The sequence below is a fragment of the Centroberyx affinis genome, unplaced genomic scaffold, assembly GCF_046629955.1.
Source record: "Centroberyx affinis isolate AG114_WGS23_722 - 3 ecotype Tasmania unplaced genomic scaffold, CSIRO-AGI_Caff_v1 ptg001679l_1, whole genome shotgun sequence".
In the NCBI taxonomy this organism is placed as follows: domain Eukaryota; kingdom Metazoa; phylum Chordata; class Actinopteri; order Beryciformes; family Berycidae; genus Centroberyx; species Centroberyx affinis.
The window spans coordinates 71,540-98,969 of record NW_027280099.1 but is presented as its reverse complement, the minus strand read 5'-3'; the positions used below and the strand labels follow the sequence as shown (position 1 = coordinate 98,969).

The following is a 27,430-nucleotide window of genomic DNA, read 5'->3' as shown; positions in this document are numbered from 1 at the left end:
TTCATCACAATATCTGAAATGACAGCTGGTCCACGACTACATACAATCTGTGGTCATATGTGTGTGTTCCTACTTTTCCAGGCTTTTCAGGCCTGCGGAAGAAACTCTGTTTATTGAGCAAGTGCACAAAGCCAATCTAGCTTCTAAAAAGCAACAGATGATTAAAAACTTGGAGGTTGCAAGCTTAGTCCTCCATGACAAAACTGTTTCAATGAAGAAAGTTGCAAGGATAGAGATTGATTGGCAAATGTTATCCATCCACACTGTCCTTCAGTCTTTCCATCTAAACATTCACTTCATTCATACATTTAACCAGTTACATTAACAACAGGATTGTCCTTCATTCTTTCCATCTTCACTAGTGTTTCTTCTTTGGTAACACTGCTGCTTCATTTGACTTTTGATTCCACATCTGCTCTAAACATGAAGACTGCACTTTGTTGTGTTTTAGGGGGGAAATCGTCTCAGTTGTACTGTCATATTAGTTTCACATTTTCTCTAGCAGCTTTGATAGACTTACTGGAATGAATACAGAAGAAATACTTAATTCATTGTAATACTTTATTCAAAACGTTTCATTTCATTTTTGCAATCATTCATGTTGTTCACCCATCCAATCACTAAAGCCAGGTAATGAACTCTGGTTCAATCTTTCCATCTACATATTTACTTCATCCACATAATCAATCTCTTATATGGATAAACTCTATTCCTGACTGACATAACACAATAGTGATTCAAGCTATATCCAGTTCATAAAGCTTCAAAATCGTCTAGCGCATAGGAAGTGATGGACAGGAATTGATAGCCACCATGGCTGAACAGACAAAGAAACAAGCGGCATCTACAGAAACTCAAACTTCATCAACAGAAAATCCAAGCTCCGCCCACACAGGTGATTGACAGGTGATCTCTGGGAAGTGCAGTGCAGAAACGCCACAGCAATAAGTACTGAGCAAAGATGGAGAAAAAAACATAATAATTTAAAGATTCTCACACATTGCTGCTTTAGAGGAATAGTTCACCCAAAAACGCTGCACAGGTAGTGATGCATTTTATATTTCTGTTTTTTTTGGAACAAACAGAAGAAGAACTGGGTATTGAGCAGCGATAGCCACCGTGGCTGAACAGACAGAGAAAAGAGAAACTCAAACTGCAACAGAAAATCCAACGAGAAAAATGTCACAGTACCGCCCACACTGTTTGATTGACAGGTGATCTCTGGGAAGTGCAGTGCAGAAACACCACAGCAATGATAAAATAAAAAAAGAATCTCACACACGCTGCTTTAATGACTCCTGTCTACTTTAGCTCACACAACTCAACAGTGGCTCCAATAGAACCATAAAGCCCAAATCCAGGATAGAGAGGCTGAGTGAATATGGTCTGGACTCTGTGGAGGAGAGTCATGGTTTCAGCGACGCTGTAGAAAGACAGAATACCTGCTCTGTGATCCAGGTACACTCCTACTCTGGAGGACAGAGGGCCTGGGATGAGAGTTTTGATACTGTTATGTATGAATTTATGATTATTGTAACAATCTAATGCCCAAGACTTGTCATTAGATCCAAATCTACATTCATCATAGGTCTCTGTTCTGCTGATATCCTTATATGAGACTGCTATTGAAACTGCCGTTCCACTCCACTCCACCTCCCAGTAACAACGTCCAGTCAGACCCTCTCTACTCAGGACTTGATACCTTTCAGTGAATCTGTCTGGGTGACGAGAATATAACTGTTCTTCTCTCATATTTGTTGCTTTTCTGTTCCTCTCGGATAGTGACAGCCGTGTGTCTGCTGTGTTTGGATCCAGTGTGATTTGACGCAAATATTGTAAGAATTCAGCTCTGGTCTTGGGCTCTGGTTGTGGCAGTAAAACATCCATTTGAGTCACTGTCCATGAGATCTTAGGCCATTCCTCTGTAAGAATGCCCTGTAGTTTATCTCTGGCCTCTGATACAGCCGCAGTCACATCCTCAAAGTAGCGCAGAGGACGGATATTGGTGCTGGGTGAGTCTGTAGATTCACTGAGACTTGACAGCGAGGGGTAATTGTGTAGAAAATGGGTGTGATCCTCTGTGTGTGAGAGCTGCTCCAGCTCAGCGTCTTTCCTCCTCAGCTCAGCAATCTCCTGCTTCAGCTTCTCCTGAAGTTCTTTGGCCCGACTCGCTTCCGCTTTCTGCTGGGATCTGATCTGCTCATTCACATCAGAGCTTCTTTTCTCAATGAGACGGACCAGCTCAGTGAAGATCTTCTCGCTGTCCTCCACTGCTTTATCAGCAGAGATGTTGATAGCCTTCACCTCCTGTTGAAGCACCTTCACGTCTTTTTCTCTCTCCTGTATTCTTTGCTGGATTTTCTGCCTACTCACCCCGAGCTCTTTCTGCCTCTCAGTCCTTTCTGCTGCAGCTGAGACTGTGTCGTGGCCTTTATGTTCATCCATGGAGCAGAGATAACAGATAAACTGCTGATCAGTTCGGCAGAAAATCTTCATCACCTCGTCATGACGAGAGCAGAAGTTCTCCTGAAGCTTCATGGTGGCTTCGACCAGCTTGTGTTTCTTTAATGGAGGTTCATCGTAATGAGGCTGGAGGTGCTGCTCACAGTAAGAGGCCGGACACACCAGACAGGACTTGAGGGCTTTCAGCTTTCTCCCAGTGCAGACATCACAGGCCACATCTCCACGTCCGGCATAGCAGCGATCAGGAGGAGCAGCTTGGAGTCCTGTCTTCTTCAGTTCCTCCACCAACTCTGCTAACATGGTACTTTTCACCAGGACAGGCCTTGGTGTGAAGGTCTGTCTGCACTGGGGGCAGCTGTGGATTTTCTACTGATCCTCTTCATCCCAGCAGCTTTTAATACAGCTCATGCAGTAGCTGTGCCCACAGGGAATAGTCACCGGATCCTTCAGTAGATCCAGACAGATCGAACAGCAGAATTTTGCTCCGTCCAGCTGAATTCCTTGCTGCGCCATTTCACTTCTCAGTAACAGTGAATGTATTGTGGTGTATTGTAGTGAATGTGAACGGAAAAAAGTTGTGCTCTGATCGAAACCAAAACTCTGTTCCTTTCCTTCATGTTCATTTGCTGATCTGCAGTGAATGTGTTCGCCAGCTCTTGCACTTCATAACGTGTTGTTGTTGTTTACACCCATCTTTAAACTGGCAGATCTGTGAAAGGGGAGGGAACAGGAAATATCTGGACAGAATGGAACTGGCTGTTTGAGACCAGAAAGAAGAGGGAGGGGTTATCAGGCTTTGGTTTATTTCAGGAAGAGGAGCGGTTTGAAAGAGGCAGTGTGTGTTTAGGACTCGTTTACAGTGTGAAGTTAAGATTATGACAAATAAAAATGCAATAGTTAAATTTGGGATCAATGACCTCAGTGAGATATTTAAAAAAAAAACACTTTTTGCCCTGTCTCTCACTCGCCCGCTCTCTCTCTCTCTCTTTCTCTCTCTCTCACTCTCTTTTCACTGGCAAGGCAAGTTTATTTATATAGCACATTTCATACCCAAAGGCAATTCAAAGTGCTTTACATAAATAAAACTAAAAGGGATAGATAAAAAGACAGTGCAAGATTAGAAAAGTGAAAAGTGCATTAAAATCACATTTAATAGAACATATAAAAGATACAAATAAATTAATATTCCAGTGCAGATGAGTGTTGCCCTAAATTTCTTAAAAAGACCAGAAAAGTTTTAAGCCCTGATTTAAAGGGCTGGTGGTTTCTCACATTCTCACTCTTTCTATAAGCATGTGGGGAAAATACAGATTCAACAGTTCGATAATCATTACACTTTCAATGTCACTAGAGACATTACATGATCAATCAAGATTCTAGAGTTTAAGTGGATCCACAAGACATTAAGGCCACATTCAGGCACTCAAATATAAACAAACTGATTTGACAGATCTGCTGATCAAAGTGCAGGGGGCATTTGTTAAGTCACAAGTGAGTACAGAGAGGACTTGGTGCACCCATGTTAATGTTTGACAGAACAGAGACTATAGTGGTAGTCTCTGTTCTGTATGTATTCTGCACAGTGTAATACATGCAGCATTATAGTTAAAATGGCACATATTATGGTATTTTTCATTATTATTGTGACATTAAACATCAATATGGGTGCTCACTCATTGAATTTGACGATTATATACAAAGTGATTGGTTTAAACAGTATGTCTACCTATTTAAAATTCTTGCGCTTTTATTTTGAAGGCTAATCGGCAAAACTGGAATACTTATTTCTGGTCATTTGCGGTAGTGTTAGCTATGGAGTTTCCAGGGTGTGTGCACAGATGTGACGTTTTTTCAACGGAGTGGCAATTTCAGCTAAATAATGGTGTAAATGTCGGTCTTTTCAAGTCAATTTGGCATCGGTTGGCTTCAGGAGACTTGCATTATGCTAGACGAGCGGTATGGAGTCATTTTATGGTTATTTTACATTATTTCTTTAATCCTGGAGACCTGAAGTCTGAAACCGTCCCCAGCAACGTCAGTTGTTTTGCAGAGCTCTCAAATAGGGTAATAGAAGTGATGGAACAGGTCAGACACACAGAGCAGTCATACTGTATCCCTTGCAGAACAATTAGGGATAACATAACGTTAATGTGGGTCTATTCGGAAGTCTCTAGTTCATTAGGCTTATTTCCTCAGACAAAGAAATGACATCTGACTGAGTAGAGCACCAATACCTGTGGAATACCTTTCAGACTTTTGTTTTTTCTCCGGGTATTATTGCAATGATGAAGGTGCTCTATTCTGGTAGTGAAAGTGTGTTGAAGCTCACCGGTGGCTGTAGCGCTCCATTTGCCATTAGGAGAGGCATTCGGCAGGGTTGCGCAATGTCTGGTATGCTCTATTCTTTGCGGCCTGCTGTACCAGATCAGAAAGGAGCTAAGATAAAACTAGCAGACCGTCTCACACCTTTTGCGCCACTCAGCATATGCAGATGACATGATGGTAGAGGATAGTGATGTCCACAAGGTAACGCATGTTGAAAAATCTCCTCTTCAAGGGTAACTTGGGAGAAGAGTGCAGCATTGTTAGGTAAATGGCAGGAAGATGAGCATAGGTTACCTGCAGAGTTTTAACAGGTTTAAGAATGGGTTTAAGTGTTTAGGTATTCAACTAAGTGATCACTCAGATGTGATGAAAAATTAGGAGGGAGCGGTAGAAAAGGTGGAGGGCAGGTTAGCAAAATGGAGATGGCTTTTATCTCTCATGTCCTACAGGAGGCGTACACTTATTTTTAACAACCTGATAGCGTCTACTTTAAGGCTGGCTGTCATAGAACCTCCATTAGGACTTTTATTAAGACCACAGCCCTGTATTTTAGAGTTTTTTCTGTGACAGACTACATTGTCTACCTCAAAATGTTTTAAGTTTGACCAAAATAAGACAGAGGGCAGGGTTTGGTTGTGTTTAGGTTACAGTTTTTTACAAGTTAAAAGTTTTTTATATGGTCCACAAGATCTACCATGGAGGCAAGTAACAGAGTTTATTTTGGACCAAGTGGGTCATTTGGGTTTTGTAAAAACTTTGTTTTTGATTGTTCAGGCTTTAATCAGCAATTTTTGTCAACTATTCATATTAGTGTGGCAAAAATATGGAGTATGATGGAAAGAAGCAGAATGGCCCCTAACACATCCTTGAACTGGCTGCTGATGGAGCCAATTCATAAAGGATAAAGGATGGGAGCGCTGCTGTCCAATACACAACACACAGGGCGAAAGCAGTAATTTCCCACAGTTGAATCCAAAAAGAGAAGCGCAAACAACAAGAGAAACATGCTGTTTGATTAATTTATTTTTTGGAAAGGTAAAACTGGCAATCTGCTTCAGCAGGAAACAAAAACGTGGAAAGTGGTCAGTGGTCAACAGTGTATTCCAGCGTCCCAGAAACACAGGACTCTTTGGTCAGCAGACCCGAATCTACTGCACCGCTGTCACAGCTTTGTTACCAACAGCACTACTTCCAGAACATGCACTGCCATATTACTAAGGTACACACTACATCTGCACCCTATAAACTTACTCACTACAACTATTAACTATTTTAAATTTAAATATCAACACGTGATTAAGATATTTACTAGTAGTTACACGCTAGTCACTATTTTAAATAGCACAAGTCTCTAATCCAATTCTATTAGTTATCATTCACATTATTCACTAATCTCGTCTCAGCAAACCCAAGAGAAACAGAAACAGCAGAAAATATTACAGCAACAATACAAATATACAACAAAGATAAGAACTATATAGTCCACACAACAGTTTACATTTTCATATGATTAAATGTCTGTTTGGATACTCTCTATTACTGACTGATAAAACACAATAGCGATTCAACTTGTATCCAGTTCATGAAAGCTTCTCCATTGTCTGTTCTAAACAGGTGGTGTCTGGTAGCTCTTTCCTGGGAAAAATCCTCCACGTTTCCGGTTTGTTTGGAATAAACAGAAGAAGAACTGGGTAGTTAGCATGAGCAGCGATAGTCACCATGGCTGAACAGACAAAGAAAAGAGAAACTCAAACTGCATCAACACAAAATCCAAGCTCCGCCCCCAATGTTTGATTGACAGGTGGTCTCTGGGAAGTGCGGTGCAGAAACACCACAGTCATGATCGCTGAGCAACAAAGCTGGACAGAAAAAACAACTCAAAAATCTGAATCTCACACATTGCTGCTATAATATCTCCTGTCTACTTTAGCGGAAGAAACTCTGCATTGCCTCCAAAATAAAAAAAACAAAATCCAGCATACAGCGGCTGAGTGAATGTGGTCTGGACTCTGTGGATGAGAGTCATTGTTTGAGAGATGCTGTAGAAGGACAGAATACCTGCCCTGTGATCCAGGTACACTCCTACTCTGGAGGACCGAGGGCCTGGGATGGAAGTTGTGATATTGTTATGTCTGAATTCATAACGACTGTTGTAACAATCTAATGCCCAAGACTTATCACTGCATCCAAATCTACTTCCATTCCCTGTTCTGCTAATATCCTTATATGCGAGTGCTACTGAAACAACCCCCCCCTTCCACTTCACCTCCCAGTAACAACGTCCAGTCAGACCCTCTCTGCTGAGGATCTGAAACCTTTCAATGAATCTTTCTGGGTGACGAGAATATAACTGATCTTCTCCCACACGTGTTGCTTTTCTGTTCCCCTCAGATAATGACAGCCGTATGTTTGCTGTGTTTGGATCCAGTGTGATTTGACGTGAATATTTTAAGAATTCAGCTCGGGTCTTGGGCTCTGGTTGTGACAGTACAACGTCCACTGCAGTCACTTTCAATGAGATCTTAGTCCATTCCTCTGTAAGAATGCCCTGTAGTTTATCTCTGGCCTCTGACACAGCTGCAATCACATCCTCAAAGTAGCGCAGAGGACGGACATTGGTGCTGGGTGAGTCTGTAGATTCACTGAGACGTGACAGCGAGGGGTACATGTGTAGAAAATGGGTGTGATCCTTTGTGTATGAGAGCCGCTCCAGCTCAGCGTCTTTCCTCCTCAGCTCAGCAATCTCCTGCTTCAGCTTCTCCTGAAGTTCTTCGGCCCGACTCGCTTCCGCTTTCTGCTGGGATCTGATCTGCTCCTTCACATCAGAGCTTCTTTTCTCAATGAGACGGACCAGCTCAGTGAAGATCTTCTCACTGTGCTCCACTGCTTTATCAGCAGAGCGATTGATAGCCTTCACCTCCTGTTGAAGCACCTTCATGTCTTTCTGTCTGACCTCGATTCTGTGCTGGATTTTCTGCCGACTCACCCTGAGCTCTTTCTGCCTCTCAGTTCTTTCTGCTTCAGCTGAGACTGTGTCGTGGCCTTTATGTTCATCCACTGAGCAGAGATAACAGATACTCTGCTGATCAGTACGGCAGAAAATCTTCATCACCTCGTCATGACGAGAGCAGAAGTTCTCCTGAAGCTTCATGGTGGCTTCGACCAGCCTGTGTTTCTTTAATGGAGGTTCATCATAGTGAGGCTGGAGGTGCTGCTCACAGTAAGAGGCCGGACACACCAGACAGGACTTGAGGGCTTTCAGCTTTCTCCCAGTGCAGAAATCACAGGCCACATCTCCAGGTCCGGCATAGCAGTGATCAGGAGGAGCAGCTTGGAGTCCTGTCTTCTTCAGTTCCTCCACCAACTCTGCTAACATGGTACTTTTCACCAGGACAGGCCTTGGTGTGAAGGTCTGTCTGCACTGGGGGCAGCTGTGGATTTTCTTCTGATCCTCTTCATCCCAGCAGCTTTTAATACAGCTCATGCAGTAGCTGTGCCCACAGGGAATAGTCACCGGATCCTTCAGTAGATCCAGACAGATCGAACAGCAGAATTTTGCCCCGTCCAGCTGAAATCCTTGCTGCGCCATTTCACTTCTCAGTAACAGTGAGTCAGATAGTTTCACTTCCTCTCAACTGAAAAAAAACTGTGCTCCGATCCAAACCAACAATCTGTTCCTTTTCTTCATGTTCATTTGCTGATCTGCAGTGAATGGGCTTGTCAGCTCTTGCACTTCACAACATGTTGTTCACACCCATCTTTAAACTGGCAGATCTGTGAAAGGGGAGGGAACAGGAAACATCTGGACAGAATGGAACTGGCTGTGTTTGAGACCAGGAAGAAGAGAGAGGGGTTATCAGGCTTTGCTGTATTCCAGGAAGAGGAGCGGTTTGAAAGAGGCAGTGTGTGTTTAGCCCTCGTTTACAGTATGAAGTGAAATTTATGACAAATAAAAATGGTATAGTTAAAAAACACTTTTTGCTTACAATGCAGAGTTGAAACTAACACTGCAGCAAATCCCATTATCTGAATGTGTTGACCCAATCCAATCATCAGTTACTATAGTTTGGTCTGTTTTGAGCATCTGTGCCACATGACTTAGTTCAAGTTATGTATGATTTTGTCATCACTGCAGTGAGAACGTCATGCCAGCCCTTGGTGCAGGACATATTGATAATGTGGTAAATAATTATGCTTTTATATAATAATACATCCATATGTTTTTAATTGTGAAGAGTGCCTGGACATGCTCATGTAGAAAAATGTTGAAAATGCTATTTGTGCTGTTATTAGTAATATATTTCAAAGAGTTTCAAAGTTGACCAGTTCTTCATATACACCAGTAAAACATATTATATATAGAAAAGTACAGTTTATTATATCTAACAAACATAACACTATCACCACTAGCACATTTTATGGGTTCTGAAAATCCAGTTAAAAAATTCCATCAAACTGTTATTCATAGCACATGTTACAGTTTTAAAGGGTAAAGGAGGCATAATGGGAATACAGACCTACTTGTTAGCGTGTTTTGGTCCTTGAAATTTAATAAGACAATTTCACCAATTTTCATTTTCACAGTTTTATATGTAGTAGTATAATTTTCAAGTTTCGTAAAACATTACTCAAAGTGTTTCTGGGACCCTTGTCTTGAAACTGCACACCTGTTGCCAAACAGTCTCATTTTAATAGCACCATGCTTACAAGTTTTGTCAAAATCAGACCAGCAATGTCTGAGATATCATGTTTGAGTTTGAAATTTTGACCTTTAATTTGGCCAGTTAGAGTAATTTTTATAGATGCAGAGATATCCTGTTTGATTTTCATCAGATGAACAACCTGAAAAGGGAAAATTATTCATTGGTTGAACTGTTCACTCTTGACAGGGTTGCGAATAAGCATCGGTTCATTTTAGGGGTCACGAGCCAAAAATGTTCAGAACCACTAGACTAGTGGAGAAGTATCACCATGAAAATACTGCAAAAATAATTGGGAAAATAATGACACTCCAGACTACAGAATGGAAAGTGAGTTTTGAAAACCAGAAATGTCAGCAGCTAGGAAGCAATCGTTGAATCACTGGTATTGACCAACAAACCCCCTGCAGATTTGGTAATTTTGTGTTCTAGGACAGTAAAAACCATATTTCCTGTTCTGGTCTTGTGATCACACTCGGAGTCTGTGGCAAGGCATCTGTCGTTTTATACTGGACTCTATCTATGATGCTTTTGTACTTTGCCTGAAGGATGTATTGTTTGGTTTTACAAATTATAGGAAATAATTAGGTAATTAATTTTTTCTGTGTAATCTCATCATTTTGCTGGCCAAGTTTTATATCCATAAATGTAAGGTGTTAAAAACTAAGCCCTTTTTCTCTACCTTTAAAAGGGAAGCAGAGTCCTACATTAGAACATTATCTACCTCATGCAATAGAAAAGCTGTGAAAACTTAAAATTTGTGCTCCAAATTTAACATCTTAATATAATTTAAATATATATAATATATACATTTAAAATATATTATATGTTGTATATTTGTATGTCTGTTATTCTTTGTTACTCTTCTGTTACTCCATTTATGCTTTTGGATAATTTTGTATATCTGATGCTGATGATAGAAATACAGAAAAAAAAAAAAAAACATATTTCCCCTTTATTTTTCAAAACAATTCCCCTTGGGGTGGAGCTGTGCAACTGCAGCTCAGCATGCATCCAGTAACTAATGGGACTTCTGCAATACAATGGCTGCGTCTGTACAAGAAGCTACTATGCTTACATCAGCAGATTTCTTTTCTTTTCCATTACTACAGGAAAGTTACCTATTCCAAATAACAACATGGAAACACAGGAACTTGTTGATACATTTATTTCTCCATGTTAGCACATAGAATATATTTATATACATATTGCTAGCTAAAGCGTCAAACGAAAATGTCGGGAGCATAGAAAATGTTAAGCCACGATTAATAGTTTACATGTGGACAGAACAGAAGATGACCTAGTTGAGGACAAAGTAATACTTTACACTGATCTTATTCCAGTCAAAAGTACTGTAAGCACATAATAATACTGTTTAAGTACAAAGTGTACAAACGCAATTCATTAAGTACTCACACAGTATTATGTACTTACAATACTTCTCCATAGGTTAACACATAGTCTATTACACTGGAAAAAAGACATCGTGAAATCTTGTTACCGAGGACAATCTCATCGATTTAGTCATGGAGGTGATGTTCTACTTTTTCAAACCGAAGAGAGCTTCGATATCAGTGGAGAGGTAAAATTAGCTCGACTGCAATTCCAGAGGCTAGAAAACAATAACATCATTGTCATATTGCATCAATCTGAGGGAGTGCAACTATGTCTTTTCACATGGAAAAAAGGAGCTGGAGATACACACACCTTTACTCATGCAGTTAAAACCAGAGATACAAACTGGAATGACATCAAAAGTTTTCCACATAGGGAAAAAAGAAATTCACACATAATCATTACGCGTGGATGGACGAATATAAAAGGCAAACAGTCAAAGAGAAACTGACCTCGCAGGTCACAGCGGACACCTGTGTAATATAAAACATGGACTCTGCAAAAAGGATGAGTCATGTTCAATACACCAGTGTGTCTGTTTGGGACAAAGTGCATTTGTTGCTTTTCAACATAATGTGTATCTGACATATGAAAGGTTTCATTGCAAAATGTGCATATAATTTATTGTGTTGAGAAGTACTACACGTTTTCTGTACCAAACTAGACACACAGATGTGTTGAAAATGACAAACTTAGATATGATATGGTTGTACATTGTACAAAACTAAAACCAACAGTCATCCAGATAGCTGTGAACACAGGAACAGCTGGAATCTAATATTTGTGAATTCCATTCATTTACAATGTACATTTAACATTACTGATATATTGACATGTCAGATGTTTTATTTACATGTAGTGCAATGATGAAAAAAAAAGACGATTATGACCTTAAAACCAGAGAAACATTGTGATACTTGATATGAGTAGCTGCTTCATAAAGTGAAGCAGTAAAAGAAAAAACAAGAAAATGTCGTGCACAAGACAACTCGGGCGTGGGATCCTTTCCAGAAATACAAAATTGTGTTTGCGAAATCACATATACAGTACTGTGCAAAAGTCTTAGGCGTATGTCAAAGAAATCCATAAAGCGAAGATGCTTTCAAAACTAATGAAATGAAAAGTTTCTGAATATCAAAAATCTACAATAAACAGCAGTCTACTGGCACACTAATGCAGAAAACAAATAAACATCTAAGACTTCTAAGAAATTTATATAAAAAAATCTAGGGTGCCTAAGACAGTACTTTGTACAGTACTGTATATGTGATTAACAAACAAGAAATGACAAAGCACATGGGATAGAGGAAAAGGGTGAAGATTAAATCAAACAATAGTTAAACTATACAATAACATGTTACATCTAAAAGTGATACACTTAAATGAGCTTACAAATGAGAGTTGCCAAAGCAAGACTCCAGAGATGAGTGAGTGAACTTTTCAGAAGGATGTTTTGAACAACAAACATTTGTTTTACTTGTCAACATGTTAATAGAGACACAAATTGATGCAACATATGTTATTAACGTGTTGTGCTGAAAAGGTAAATGCGTGTTGCTCCACACTAGACACCTAGGTGTGTTAAAAATGACATGTCCTTACAGAGTGAATGAATTAACAGATCAATGGATGATTGAATGAATGACGTTTTCCTCCGCTCAGTCAATCTTCATAACTAAGGAAACAGTCATCGGGTTTTAAAAACATCACACTTCCTAAGGAACTTCTCCCAGATGAAAATCGATAAAATTAGCAATTTCATTGCCGCTTTCAAAAAGATTCAAAGTTAAGCACCATATTATACACCATGAACACTTGACATACAGCGTAGGGGAAAATAAAAAAAGCTTTGATCATTCACATTTGCATATATTTTATATTGGTCCATCCGTCTTCATTGCCTATTGGAAACCAGACGCTCTGCAAGCTTCTTTTTTTATCTTAATGAATTAAAAAATAAAAACTATGAAACTATCAACATGCACGTAGCGTTACTTGGAATATGATGATGTTAGGGGAAAAAAAAAAAAGGAAAAAGAGAAACAGGCACTGACCACCAACTACAGCATAAGCAGTGAAAGAGTCTCATAGCTAGTCACTTGGAAGATTAAAAAAGAAAAAAAAAAAATTAAAAAATATTGTACTTTTGAGTGTACTTCACCATAACAATGACACTGACAACGCTTGAAAAAATTATCCATAAACAAAAGGGGGGGGGACACTCAACACATCTTCTCTTCAGATAAGTTCAACGAAATGTCAATTTTTTTGGCAATATTACAAGCATTTGGGTTGTGAAAAACAAATGAAGTGTGCAAAAAAGTGGAAAACTGTCAAATTAAGGAACCTCTCTAAGATCCAGCTCAGGAAAGATTGCTATACATTTCCCCGATTTTAGAACAAATTAAAAACTTGACTTGTTTATTTTCATCTTGGATTCATAAAAATTACAGTCTATTCAAAAGTGAACCCAAAAAATGTGCATAACAATAATAATAAATGGAAGATTTTTTTGTCAGCAACTTTTAAGGCCGACTTCGTAACCCTGTTCCCAATGATACTTAAGTGACTTGAGGACAATAAGATTTTAGGTAGAAACGATAAAAGGTGCTATCCACCGCAATATTTTCATGAGAAAAAAAAAGAAATCACGCTTCGTGAGCTACGTCATTCACGATTCAATATCTTATGCAGTTTTTTGTCATTTTTTTAAATAGATTTTCTTTATGAAAGCAGAGCTAGTTCAATGCTGCGATAGTACTTATGTATTCATTTTTTAAGATCGACGGTGTGTATTGTTGCATTTACAGTAAGAAAAGTGATTAAAAAATTCAGGTAATAAAATGTATTCAGTTAATGCTCATCTGGTACTACACACTTAAATAACACATTCTCTGACACGGGTTCAAAATTAGCACTTCAGTAAAGATAAAAAAGAAAACAAAAACAAGAAACGACACAAAATCATACCATACTATGCATTCGAGCCATGCTCTTGAGCAATCTGTTCATGATTCAGAGAAAAAAAAAATATAGAAAGAAAAATCAATACAATGGGTATATTAAATAATAGCAACAAAATAAAAACAAAAGAGAGAGAACAAATTGCTGTTTTCGCGCAAAAAACGTAGGGTCCACAAAGTTTTCAGGAAGGCAAGTGGAGAAGCAGAAGGGAGGGGGGGGAAGGCGAGGTGGGGGGTGTGGCAGACGTTGAGTGACAGGAGGAGGAGAGGGCGAGAGCCAATGGCGTGCTGGCTGGGGCGGGGCTTGTTCATCTCTTCCTGCGGCAGGTTCGTTTGTGGTCGGCGTGCCAGTGCTCCTGCTGGCACTTGATGGAGCAGTAGGAGGTGTTCCAGCAGCAGTGGTACATGGCCTCCTCCTCGCAGTTATAACACTGAAAAGCAGAGTATAAACTTGTGTTACAGCACTGAAAACACAAGTATAAACTTGAGTTACAGCACTGAAAATGAGAACATAAACTCACATCACAGCACTGAAAACAAGTCAAGAGTTACTCAGTTCCAACACTAAAAATGAGAGCACAAACTCATTTCACTGAAAACAAAAGTATTGACAACAAGCTAGCCAAGACAGGATAAACTGAGTTATAATGCTGAAAACATGAAGGAATACCTGGACCGCATTTTGCTCTGATAAAAACCCCCTCAACACTTTGTTTCACTATGAACTAGATGCCACTGTTAGCAAACTTATTACTTATTTACAACTTAGAAACTACCAAAACACAAGTAACATGATCCATACTGACCCTTTATTATTAGAGTTTTTGGGAATTTGCCAACTACTACCTACTTTTCTACCGGTACTTTCTCCATTAGAGAGTTGTCACGGTGGTGCCGTTTTTACACCGCTGTTGAGGAGGGAAGCCGCCTTCCACCACTAGAGGGCGGTCTAAGCGCTAGCAAAGTCAGAGTCACAGAAATGAAAGTGTAACTTAAAATTCTACAATTTGCTCCAAACTCGTGTGTGTTTGTAACGGTATTTGTAAACAGTAACGTTTTAAAATCGGTGATGTGTCAAACTGCTCAACACTCATTAACATTAACATGAGTGTAGAGCAAAGACTGGCATATTGCCTGTTTATCACTGGGTTCCACCGGACAAGTAATTAATCCTATTGAAATTTTGTAAAGATACTGTGATCACAATTATTACTCCTGATGATCTGAAGCACATCTTATATCACCATCCTGGCTATATTCATGTACAGTGGACATTGTAATTGACATAAAATGCTTCAATATTGCTGATGTGCCAGTATTCTATGATTATTAATAGCGGAAACTAAAATCCTGATAAACGAGTGTAGGCAATTAATTTCTCCAAGGCCAATGTCAGGCCAGCCCAGTGTGTTTCCACTCACCCACTGTTTCTTCTTGGTTTGGGAGATGAGCTGTTTGTGTTGGGCCACCATCTTCTTCACCTCCTCCACCAGCTCCTCCTTACACTTCTCCTTCACCTGCTTACACTTCCTCTCCATCTCGGCCTGGGCTCCTGCCACTGCCTTGTTCACCGCCTGGCGCTTCTCCTCCTCCATTTCCGAACGGAGCTATGTGGACAGAGGCGTACATGCCACTTGTGTTTTTAACTGTGTTAGATGTCAACATAAAACATGGCAACATGGCATTTGGTTAATGTTTTCTGTCATCCAAAGCACCTTACAGTAGCATGGGTGCATACACAAAAGTATGCTCAACAGTACTTAAAAACTTAGACCCTGGTGAAATAAGTTTTCAACAAACTTCAACATGCTTTAAGGTCATGTAGCTTAATGTTGGTATTTCAATGTTTATGTTTCTTTGTTATGATGAGAGCAATTCCACACCAACCTGAAACTAAATGCTAAATTTGCATTTCGTATTACCATCAAGAAAATAATGATTATTACTGCAACATATTCAAATATTCAATAAATTCATTTCTTTAGTCAAAAAACAAGCTGTTTTCAAATAATCTTTACATTCCGATTTGCCTCCTTTGGAGGTGCACCAAATCACTAACAGAGAACGGAAAAAGGCTTCTGAGGTTTTGGACAATTTTACAAAACTTATGTAGAAAATGTGTGTGTGGTATGGTCAAGATTACTTTTTTGTGCTAACGAGTGACTGAAAGCGTTAGTTTTCCAATTTATGTAATTAGTTACTTCAGAAATGTAACCATTTGAAAGGAAAATAAGTCACAAAATGCAAGTTTGACACAAATTAAAAAAAGAAAAACAAAACTATTATATGACATTATTAAAAGCAGTTGGCTGCGGTTTGTGCATGGTGGAGGCTTGCAGAACTTCAAACACACACACCCCTCTATTCTGTCCTTACATTCTCCAGGGTGTTGTGGACCATCAAACACACACACACACTCACACCCCTCACCTTCTCCAGAGCCTCTCGGACGACCCTCTCCGTCTCCCTCTTGTTGTCGGCCTTCATCATCTCCTTGACGTCGTTGAAGATCTTGGTGTACTTCTCGTGGCACATGTTCTGGCAGGCGCCGTCGCTGCTGGTCTGGGTGCTGCGGTGCAGGGTGCGCGGCGACCCCCCGCTGGCCTTCTTGGTCTGCGTGGACACCGACAGCTTCTCTGGCTGCTGGGGGGCCGAGGACACGGGGATCTCCTGGCTGGAGCTGACCGCTTCCATCTCCGGCTCCGGGTCCTGGTGGAGAGGAGGAAACCAGGAAAATAGAAAAGACATTTGTTGGTGGCTGTGATTGGGGCGCACCGACACTTGTAACCAGGAAAATATGGAAAATAATGTTTGGTGCAAGACCTACACCGTTTACCAGGAATAAAAAAGGTGTTACATCTAGCATTTTGTTTGTTTCCCATAAACTTTCCCATAAAATTTCCTGCTGCGAAGAGGATGTTGCTACATGACCTCCAGGGAATTCTTTTGGAGAGCAAGAAACGGGATAAGAGCCGAAAACAGCCCTTGATAACTTGATAACATGACTTCTGACCAGGTAAGCTTACATCCAGTTAGCATAATGAAGGTGAATTAAACTTGTGCTTGCAAAGAAAATTTTTTCCCACAAAACCTGACCCAGTGGCTCACACTGTAAAATGCAGTAAAAGTCTTCTCAGCAATGGTTTAGTTTGTTTGATAATTATACTAATGTCTCAAAATTAACATAGCATTTTTTGCATGTTAAAATACCACAGGTAGCACCTTTAAGGAGAGTGAAAAATAAATACAATTATCTTTAATCAATTTTAAATTACTTATTTATTTATTTTATAGTTTATTTTCCACTTAACGTAGCTATCCCAGTCTAACAGCAGTCAAATAACAAAATAAGAAAAGGGAATAAAAGTTTTTTCCCCCCTGAAGCTTTTGAGTATTTTAGCCAAAAGGTCCACAAGGTAACGATTCAGCAGCATCCCGACAGTAATCTTGTAACCTTAACTAAGAGCTTTGAGATGTGTTGAGGTCTAGCACCAACACTGGTACTGCACAATACAATATCACCTATATATGGCAATATCAATCCATTACAATGACTGTGGTATCAGAATCTTGTATTGAATATTCTAGTACCCAAATGAACAAAGTGTCAAAATATAGTCGGCAGCATGTTCCTTGTATTACTATATGATTGTATCTTGTATTACTATATAATTACAACAGTACTGTAGGGTAAAAGCTGATGTAATGACAACCCAACTCACACTGGCTTCTTCTTTGGGCTCGACCGGTTGACTGCGACGACTCTTCTTAGCCTTGGGCTCCTGGCTTCCTTTGAGCTGGACAAAACCAGAATAAAACATCACATGATGAACTTTGGGTAAACATGTGTTCTGGCAGGCTTTCATGTTCCAGTATAGAATGGCTTCATCAGATATAGTTATTTGGACATTCAAAATCATGGGGCAGGTATGTCAGGTAAGACAAAGTGAAACATTCATTCATTTTAAATGCACTTTGAAAATGGACACACTTTATGTCTTTATATCTTGGGGCAGTTCAAGAATCAGATTTTAAATCTTACTTCATTTGATTGTACATGTTTTGATTAATTGTGAATGTAATGTATTGTGCCATATATGGTGTTTTTTGTTTTTATTTAGTATAACTCCCATCTCTCAATGTGTCCCTTAGGTTTAAAAAAGGTTAAAATTTGTATTTCAAATGTAAAAAAGCAGCCATTACAGAAGTCATTAACAATCTGTATTTTGGAAATATATTATCTCATATTCACCCAAACTCCATTATTTTCTGTTGTGGTTCTTAGAAATACTAACTAATAACAACGCCGTCATGTTTATAGTCACACTGTACAGTCTCATAATGTAGCAGCTCAGCCCCCAGATGGCAGTATTTTACACCAAGCTGCAGTTGGTTTGAAGCTCCATGCTTCCTGTTTGAGTGGGTGTGTGCAGAAGCACGTGGGGGAAACATGTCTGTGTTCAGAGGCTTGATATAGAGCTACAATAGAAGTCACTAACGCCAGTATTAACAGACTGGTGTTGACAAGATTGCACTGCAGACATGTGAAAGTTTAATTTGTGTTGACAGTGAGAGACGCTGCTTTCAAGTGTTTGACTCCTCTGTGCCCTACAGTGCACATTAGCTGTGGAAAGTGAAGGTGTGGTAGAAATAAAAACAAGTCAAGATGACAGCTAAAGACATGACTGAGCTCGACAGCAGAAACTCCATGATGAAACTCAACAAGCAAGGAAACTATATAAAAAAAGCAAATGCCATGAATGCCATGACAAATGACACAAAGTGAATTAAAGGTAAATCTAGTGAAGGTAATGAATTCAAAGGCAAAGTGAGGATTTAAAGTAAGAGGTGTGTAAATCTAGACAACTGAGCAGACAGACAAATAAAATAAACATTTCATTTGCTTCTGGCAGTGAGCTAGTGGACGCCTGTTGCAGCGACTCCCAAATGCTTTTCTATTACTCTTCTATTTTTTCAGCACTCGGGGTGTTTAAACAATGCTGTCGCTCCCTTGCTCATTTCTCATGAGTTTCCTGAGTCTGAGACAGTGAAAAGGGATTTTAACATCAAAATCAAACTTTTGACCATCTATTAATCACATATACCTGTTTTTCCGCTTTATGCCGAACAGTATGTGTTCAAGATCCAAGGTTCTGAATGGGTCGCGTTCAGACTCAAGATGCAAGTAAATGCAAATGAATTGCAGCGACATCCTAAGGCCGTTTAAGCTAAAACCCCATTTGGTCTATTCTATTTTACTTGTGTGTCTCCCATTACGATTTTCTGCTGCAGCAACCCGATTTCTCCATGGGGACTATTGAAGTTTCATTTTATCCAACCTTATCTTGTAAAATAAAATCATAAAACAAAACGTGGGCAATACCAACATGCCCCCACTTACATGTCGGACCTGCTCATTGCTGGTGGAGGAGATGCTGGACTCGGCTTCGTCAGTCCGCTCCAGCCTGTCCGTCCTCCCGTTGCCCTCTTCCTGTTGCTGCCGCTGGCTCTGGCTCTGGCTCTGTTGGTGGTGCTGGTGTGGCTGGCTGCCCTCCTCCATCTTGGTTTTCCAGAAGCGTCCCTCCCTGTGGAAGCGCTGGTAGAGCTCCAGCTCCTCGCAGGCTTTCTTCCAGCCCATGCTGCGCTTCACCTGCAGCTGCTGGACGCTCACCTTGATGTCCTGGATGTTGTCTGAGGGGATCCATGCTCTGGGGAAGGGAGGTGTTGGAGCCACATTACATCAGAATATTATGTTTCATTATTAATTTGGATTTACATTTACTGAGAGGCATCTCACCACAAAATCTATCTTCTTTCCTGAAACCATCTCCCCAAAAACTCTACTGCCATGTAATGATTTATTTTGATTGTACTTGCAGCAAAAAAGTAGCTCTAGCCTGGATCCAACACCCATGAGTTGCTCATTTTAGTTTTCCCACATGTATTCACTTGTTAACCATGTGTCCTTTTGAATGTTGTGATTCATGGCACTGGCAATGGCTGTCATTTGGGTTGCTTTCCTGAATTCATCATCATTCTGAGTTGTTCCCGACCAGTCACTGTAGCAGAAAGTTGCTTAACTCATGTGGGTATAATGTAAATATCCAGCCCACGATTTGATGCCTAATCAGAGTGCTTGATGCCTGTACACTCAAACTGCCTCCTCAAACAAGAGTCCTGCCAATCATAAACTTCATTATCACATGGTTAACAAGTGAATACAAGTGAGAACGGAAGTGAGGAGGCTGAATCCGGGTTTATAAAGAGCTAATTAAGTTGGGTGGGGAGGGAGGTAAGACGAGGGAGACAGGTTTCCCCAAAGCACTACAATCTTGCTCTTACTAAGCTTTACCTACATGAGATTTTCATCTAATAATATTAACACCATACTAGTCAATTTTTGTGCAGAAGCTGGTAAATGTTCAATTTGTCAGTCACTTTGGCAGCTAACCAAGTGTCACTGGGATTTTAATAAATAAAAATAAAGGCTGGCAAAAACAGACTTCTGGAAGCCAAAAGCCACTAGTGACTGTGACTGAGGTAGACTGTGGCCGCTGGGAAGAGTGCTAACCTCAATGGATTATGTCAAATGAAGGCCTAGTAAGTTGAAAAATAGGTCATGTAAAAGAAAGAGCAAGAGCAGTCCTAACCTTTGGAAGAACACCTGTTGCATATTTTTTTTAAAATGCTGTGTACTGTTACAAGGATGGTAGCAGTGCAAACATGAGATACTGATGTCTAAAGAAAAGAGCTAGTGTGTCTGCTAGCAGTGCCATCTGTTAGTATTGGTGTCCAAAGAATAATAATAATAATTTTATTTGTATAGCACTTTTTAAAACAGTTACAAAGTGCTTCACATATAAAATACACACATACAAATGAAAGTATACAAACATACCTACGTACATACATACATGCGTACACACAAACAAACACACGTACACATGCACATGACAGGTTACCAAAAAACAAAACTGAAGAAAAATAGAGAGATTTTTTATAAAAAAGGCTAACCTATAGAAATGAGTTTTCAGAGGCCTCTTAAAACAAACCACAGATTCAGCAGATTTGATGGGATGGGGAAAATATTCCAAAGTTTGGGAGCTACAACCGCAAAAGCACGATCACCTCTGGATTTAAAATAGGAACGGGGAACAAATAAAAGGCCTTGATCAGATGATCGGAGTGGCCGACCGCTAGAACAGGGGCTCAACAACTCTGCTATATATGCAGGGGCCAGGCCATGCAAGGCCTTGTACGTAATTAGTAAAATTTTAAAATCAATTCTGTGTTTTACTGGAAGCCAATGAAGAGAGGCAAGAATTGGAGTGATGTGGGACCGACGACTACTTTTTGTTAACAGCCTAGCTGCTGCATTTTGCACCAATTGAAGACGAGCTAGAGAGGACTGAGTAATGCAAGTAAAGAGGGAGTCACAGTAGTCTAAGCGAGAAAAGATTAAGGCATGCACTAGAAGTTCCGTATTTTTGGCTGATAGTATGGGTTTGATTTTTGCAATATTTCTCAACTGAAAGAAACACGACTGAATAAGCTTAGTAATATGAGATTCAAAGTTCAAATGTTGGTCAAAAAGAATACCAAGATTCTTAGAGGAGGTGGTAGAGTGACTGACCTCCTTAGTAAAACAAGAAGGCCTGTTAAATGTAACGGTGGGTGCTGTTGTGAGGACAGGGGCAGTCTTCACTTTGGGTGCTGCTGCCTACAGAAGAACTACTGAATAAAAAAGAAGCTGCGTACACATGAGGACACTAGCTGTCCCAACCTCAGATGCTGGTATCCTAAGAAGAACTATTAAATAGAAAAGAGATACTGTGTACTGTTCTGGGGTCTGCTAGCAGCGCTAACCTCTGGTGCTGGTGTCCAAAGAAACGCACATCCACCTGGTTGTCCTCCCTCTGAAGGACCTTGGCTGGCCAGTAGCCAAAACCTTTCATTTTGGCCCAGACAACCTCATGGCTGGGGCTCTGCAAGGACAGACAAAAAAAAAACACATCAGACCACGAATGACCATTACCAAGCAAAACCAAAATATTCAAGGCTTTCGCAGGGTTTCCCTAATACTGGAATTAGATACTAAGGGTCACGTTTAAACATTAACTCCAATAAGAAGATGTGCACTGCTGGCTCTATTAAGATGTCTAGCTTGTTACTTCATCCATAGAAAGTGAAGGCTGGCCTGGCAGAGCGGGTCTGGTCATACTTACACAGGGGTAACAGAACCAGTTGTCAGGCCGGGCGTTGGACAGGTAGAAACAGTTCTTACATAACAACAACTCATTCAACTGGAAGAGAGAAGATATGGGGGGGGGGGGGGGGGGGAAGAGGGAGATGTGTTTTATTTTGTTGCATCATTTTGTTTCATCATATTGATTGTTGATTAGTTGGATCTAGGGGGGCTTGTTTTCTGTGAAGTCCTTTGAAACATGCTTGTGATGAAGAGCTATAGAAATAAAAAATAAAATGAAATGGGTGAGACAGAGGAGAGGGCTTTATGTACAAGTAGTTGTTGCAATGTATATGTTTAAGAAAGCCGAATTTAACACCTTGTTGTTGCTACCTGGAATTGAATTTAAGACTAGAGTGATTTAAGACTATCGGCGAATTCACTGGCGGTGGAAATTCCCTGCCGTTCTTTATGTCGATTTAAATTACCTTGATATTTGGTTATTTAAAATGATGCCCAGTGCAAGTCTCTCACGGTTTCCCTTCATGTATATTTACTGTTATTGGCTATTTCATTAGCCCAGGTGAGCTGTTGCGAATTTCATTTCATTCAAGTAATTTAATCAAGTTTGTTTACCTTTGCATATTAAACAGAAATGGAAGATAGAAAGAAAATGATTGTCTACGTTATGAATTTAAGTATTTAGGTTAGTCTGCTACTTAACCCTGACTCATGTCCTGTGGGAAACACTGACAGTCAAATGTGGAAGTACACACAGCGACAAAAATTAAACTTGATTTAAAATGTATTTAGTGCTTTAACACAGCCAACAATGACAATCAACTGACATGAGAATGTACACCATCATCCAACTTAACCAAGACCAACTTAAAAACCAAAACAAAGAAACTAAGTTGGCACTAACAGCCTATTCCCAACTCAACACAACCAATAAAAGTTAACTATAAAACTGACAGCATTAGAAAAAAGACAAAAGGAAACTAAAATTAAAAACAAATGTTTTGCATATTGTACTAACCCTGTTCTCTATTAATCTAAGAGCAAAGAAACATGTCATATGTTTTATTAGTTTATTTGATGGGGACAATGCAAATTAATAAACATTTCTGTAAAAATGTGCCAGAGTTTGTCAAAAAGGCTAGTTTTCATCTGTAGTCCCTACCCAGATGTCATTAATGGCTGCTTAAATTAAAAGCAGATAAAAAACACAACCAGACATCAAGAAATTAAGAATACTTCCTAAGGTCTTGAATTCAGACAATTTATTTTAAAACCCACAGATGCCCTGAATGTACTCGTTTAGCAAGTGGTGCTCCGCCACAGCAAGAACACAACCACTCCTGAGAGAAAATGAGATATTAAAGCAACTGCATAAAGTAGCCAAATATCCCTTGAAAACACAAGGAGGTGTAGGTCTAATGTTTAGAATGAATGTTTTTAGTATGATAAAGCATCCAAAGGACAATGTCTGTGGCACTGCATCTCACACTAAAGACATAATAGAGACCAACAGAGACATTTACCCCTCTTCTCTTTGACATCCAAATATCACAAAGCAGAGTCATTGCTACTTTTGCATGAGGAAATCAATGACAAATGAAACAAAGAGAGAGAGAGAAAGCGTTTGTACCTCATGACATGTGTCACTGTAGAGCAACCGTGCGATCTCAGCCTGGTCACTGTGCACTGCAACACATAAACAACAGACTGTGCTCAGGGAGGAACAGGAAAAAAACAGTCATCCACCATTAGAAGTGAATGGGAAATGTGAAAGTGTGATCCTGAAAATCACTTCCCTGAACATTGTAGTAACATCAGAACAATACCAGCCACAACATCTTTGTTACTCTTTAGTTTGGTTTAGTCTAAGATCAGTGATAAAACATAGAGGTGAAGTTGTAAAATTTGATATATATAAAAAAAAAAAAAACACACACACAGGAAGAGGAGATGAAATAACCAATTTGTGCAAACAAAAGACAAAGAAAGAAAACATCAAGATCACAAGCTGCAGCCTTCTTTGTTGAACCGTATCTGGTTTGCCTGTGTTTCCTGAAGGTGTTGCAGTTTGAGAATGGCTTTTATTTGGACATTTTTATCATGATATATGGACAATTGTGCTACAATTTCACCTGTAATTGTTATCTTGTTGGGGAAAGCTGAACAATAACACCAAGTGATTAGTTTTCATTGTATTTTCTAGCTGTCGGGGAGGGGGCCACCTCGGCTAAATAAAAAGTAAAATTCCTTGACTTTTCCATGACTCTCCATAACCAAGTCGGAGCACTTCCATGACACAAAACTTTTATTCCTTTATGGTTTGTTAATGTTTTTATAAAGGGGTGAACAGTCTGGTTTCCTGAAGAACACCAGCTAATGCAGTGAATGTGAGAATCAAGCTGTAAAACGCTGAAATTCCTGTAAAGTGACCCATTTGTACGTCCCCAGAGAACTGATCGAATCCCCTGACGTTCCCTGTCTGAGATACACCTCTCAAAATAATGATATTCCAGTGACCAGTGGGAACCCCCGAACATGAATGCAAAGTAACCACTGCAGGCTCTGCAGTTAGGTTGAATAGAGAAGCAAAGGCAACATATTCCAACCAGTGTGGCCCGTACCCACCTCCAAACAAAATGGCTGTGTTGTGAACGATCAGCTGGGCGTCTGCCTTGAACTCATCAAAACTCTTATACTTCCCTTCAGTCAGGTTCTGTGAGAGAGAGAGAGAGAGAGAGGGAGAGAGAGAGAGACAGAGAGAATATTAGTACAATGAGGTCTATTCACATGCTGGGCAGAGGTGTGTGTGTGTGTGTGTGGGGTGATAGACATGTGAGAGGTCCAGGAGAGGGCAGTGTGCTCCATAACACACACACACACACACAGGTCCGGGCGGATTTCCAGTGTGTTTGGCAGAGGCCGGGTGTGATGCACCACTGACCACGGTACAGCGTCCTACAGAGTCCTCCCTGACCTCACACACACACACACACACACAAACACTTGACTCAAGGTAACTCTCTCACACACCCCAAAACAAACACACACACATACACATCAAAGCCTACAAATATGCACGCACATAAGCCCACACACATACATGCCACACACACACACACACACACACAAAACAATACCTCAGAAATACTTAACTCGAGTGAACACACATGCAACCCAAAACACACACACACACACACACACATGCTCAAGCTTATCCAGTGTGGACAGGCTCTGACTTGTCCTGTATGAAGACCTGCTCTGAGCTGATCTCACTGGAGGAGGACAAGTTAAGAAAATGCCAAGAGAGAGAGAGACAGAGAAGATGATGATCCCAGAGGACAGAGGAATTCTGGGTAGGGACGGGGCTATCTGCTGTCACCACAGTCCGAATACAGTCCCACGTATTACCAGGAACCCCATTCGTTCTCGTCAATCAAGTCACCTCCTGATGCATCGCCGGCTGGTAAGTACCAGGTTCTTTATCCGTCCTCGTGTTCTTTTTGTTCTGGTATTGTGCTTCGGCGGTTAGATATTACAAAACAAGAACGCAAACCGCATATTGAGGGGGCGTCCTGGTGGCTCAGTGGTCTAAGGCGCATACCGGTAAATGCGACAAATCTGTTTGAATCCGCCCCCCCCCACCTCTCTCTACCCCAGTCTCTCCTGTCTCTCTCCACTTTCGACTCGCTAATAAAAGCAAAAAATTACCAAAAAATAATCTTAAAAAAAAAAAAAAATGCATATTGAGAAAGAGCCCTTGTTTCATTAGCAGCATGGCCTACAGTATAGAATGCTACAGCGACAGCCTTGTTGTTAAAAAAGCAGGCTTGTGACTGGGATGCTGCTGGTTCAAATCCCCAGGCCAGATAGAGAAAATACCGGGGGAAAAAGTAAGCAGTTGGAGGATAAGTGCCTTGCTCAAGGGCTCCTGTTGAGGGAGAGGAGCCCTTGAGCAAGGCACTTATCCTCCAACTGCTCCAATAGAGTTGCTCAATGGCCAACAGTAGAAGACTATCACTGGTGTGTGAAAACGTTTTAACTCCAGTTTTGCCGATTGTCATGTTTCACCTTCAGTTGAAGGGTTACATGGTTCCTCTGTGGGCTGAGACAAACTCTATGACCCACGGGCCCAGGAAACCCTTTCAACCCCCACTGGATAAACTTAAAATACATGGTGGTCAAGCTAAAATCAAGGCTCTTTTTTCTTAGTTCCCAAAAAGCTGGAATTTAGGAGATACAAGGTTTTCACGTGACGGCAGCGCTATGATTATACTGGGCAGACTGCATTCCTTGATAGCAGCATTTCACTGGGCTTTTTCTGTCGGGTCCCGACTTTAACAAAGAACTTGTAGATTTTAACTCTCCTGGCTGCCAGGAAGAAACTACATTTGTCATTTAGGTACAGGCAGAAGAAACCCTTTAAGAGTTTAAGACCTCCTGGCTTTATATTAGGGATGGGCTTGAATAGTCAAATTACCCAAAATAGACAATGAGATCAACTTTTAAAATAATAAATTCATTTAAACATCAATTGCATGCCTGATGCCCACTTAGTCCTCATCACTCTGCCACTGCAGCACAAAGCAGCTTTGTGCCGCTTATAAAACATCTACTAAAAAACTCCTTCACAAGGTCTATTGTTATCATTCTGCACCAAAGGCACTTGAATGCGCAACAAGTCTTTTTTGACTTCTGAACTTGGAAGTAGGAACTTACAAGACACACCTGAAGGCAGCATCAGTTCCAAGAAATCATGCAGTTGTAGTATTATGCCATCTGCCACCATTATATATGCAGGAAAAAAATGGAAATGTTCATCCCTAATTTATAGGGAGTTGCGACGTGAATTTCATCAGTCAATATTTATAAAAAACAAAATAATTCTGTCATTTGTGAAATTTAATAATAAAACTTGCACACTTTAGTTTCATCCAAGTCATCATTTTGTCAGAGTAGGTGTCGTTTTTTTCCAATGGCGGGTGTCTCATTTGGAATGAAACTCTTCCAAGTCTAGCCACATGTTGTATATTATTATTAGTCAGATCCAAGGGTGTGCTATGAGCAGACAGCATGATAAATAACCTGCTAGACTCAAAACTGCTTCATTAACTCTAAAACCATGTAAGTTGAAACTTCTGAAACGCCTTGAAACTAGAAAAACGTTAGCATGGTACCTCCTGGATGTTGGAGACGTCCAGCGCGGTGTGGATCAGTCGTCTGTACATGGGATGTTTAGTGTCTTTGCCTTTCTTGTTCAGGTCCACTGCCTGCCAGGGAGAGAGAGAGAGAGAGAGAGGGAGAAGAGGAATAATGATTTAATACCACTTTTATAGAGTGGGAGAGGGGGATAGAGGGAAGGGACGCAGAGGGAGATGAGG

The 27,430-nt window shown here is 40.3% G+C and overlaps 1 protein-coding gene and 1 pseudogene across 3 annotated transcripts in view; both read right to left on the bottom strand.

The window, feature by feature from the left end:
• Positions 1 to 1,248: 1,248 nt before the first annotated feature.
• On the bottom strand, positions 1,249 to 8,377 carry LOC139651522 (uncharacterized; annotated as a pseudogene).
• A 4,517-nt stretch (positions 8,378 to 12,894) lies between these two features.
• The window catches only part of zmynd11 (zinc finger, MYND-type containing 11), a 35,777-nt gene continuing 21,241 nt past the window's right edge, over positions 12,895 to 27,430 (bottom strand). For 2 of the 3 annotated variants that reach the window (XM_071528479.1, XM_071528481.1), the window contains 10 exons: positions 27,227 to 27,319; positions 24,678 to 24,765; positions 23,683 to 23,738; positions 22,072 to 22,149; positions 21,713 to 21,831; positions 19,248 to 19,554; positions 17,569 to 17,643; positions 16,277 to 16,555; positions 15,268 to 15,453; positions 12,895 to 14,277 (listed from right to left, as the gene is read on the bottom strand). In XM_071528479.1, the coding sequence (XP_071384580.1) occupies positions 14,155 to 14,277; positions 15,268 to 15,453; positions 16,277 to 16,555; positions 17,569 to 17,643; positions 19,248 to 19,554; positions 21,713 to 21,831; positions 22,072 to 22,149; positions 23,683 to 23,738; positions 24,678 to 24,765; positions 27,227 to 27,319 (1,404 nt within the window). In that variant the 3' untranslated portion in view covers positions 12,895 to 14,154. The remainder of the gene's footprint in view (positions 14,278 to 15,267; positions 15,454 to 16,276; positions 16,556 to 17,568; positions 17,644 to 19,247; positions 19,555 to 21,712; positions 21,832 to 22,071; positions 22,150 to 23,682; positions 23,739 to 24,677; positions 24,766 to 27,226; positions 27,320 to 27,430) is intronic. The other variant, XM_071528480.1, reaches the window with a different exon arrangement.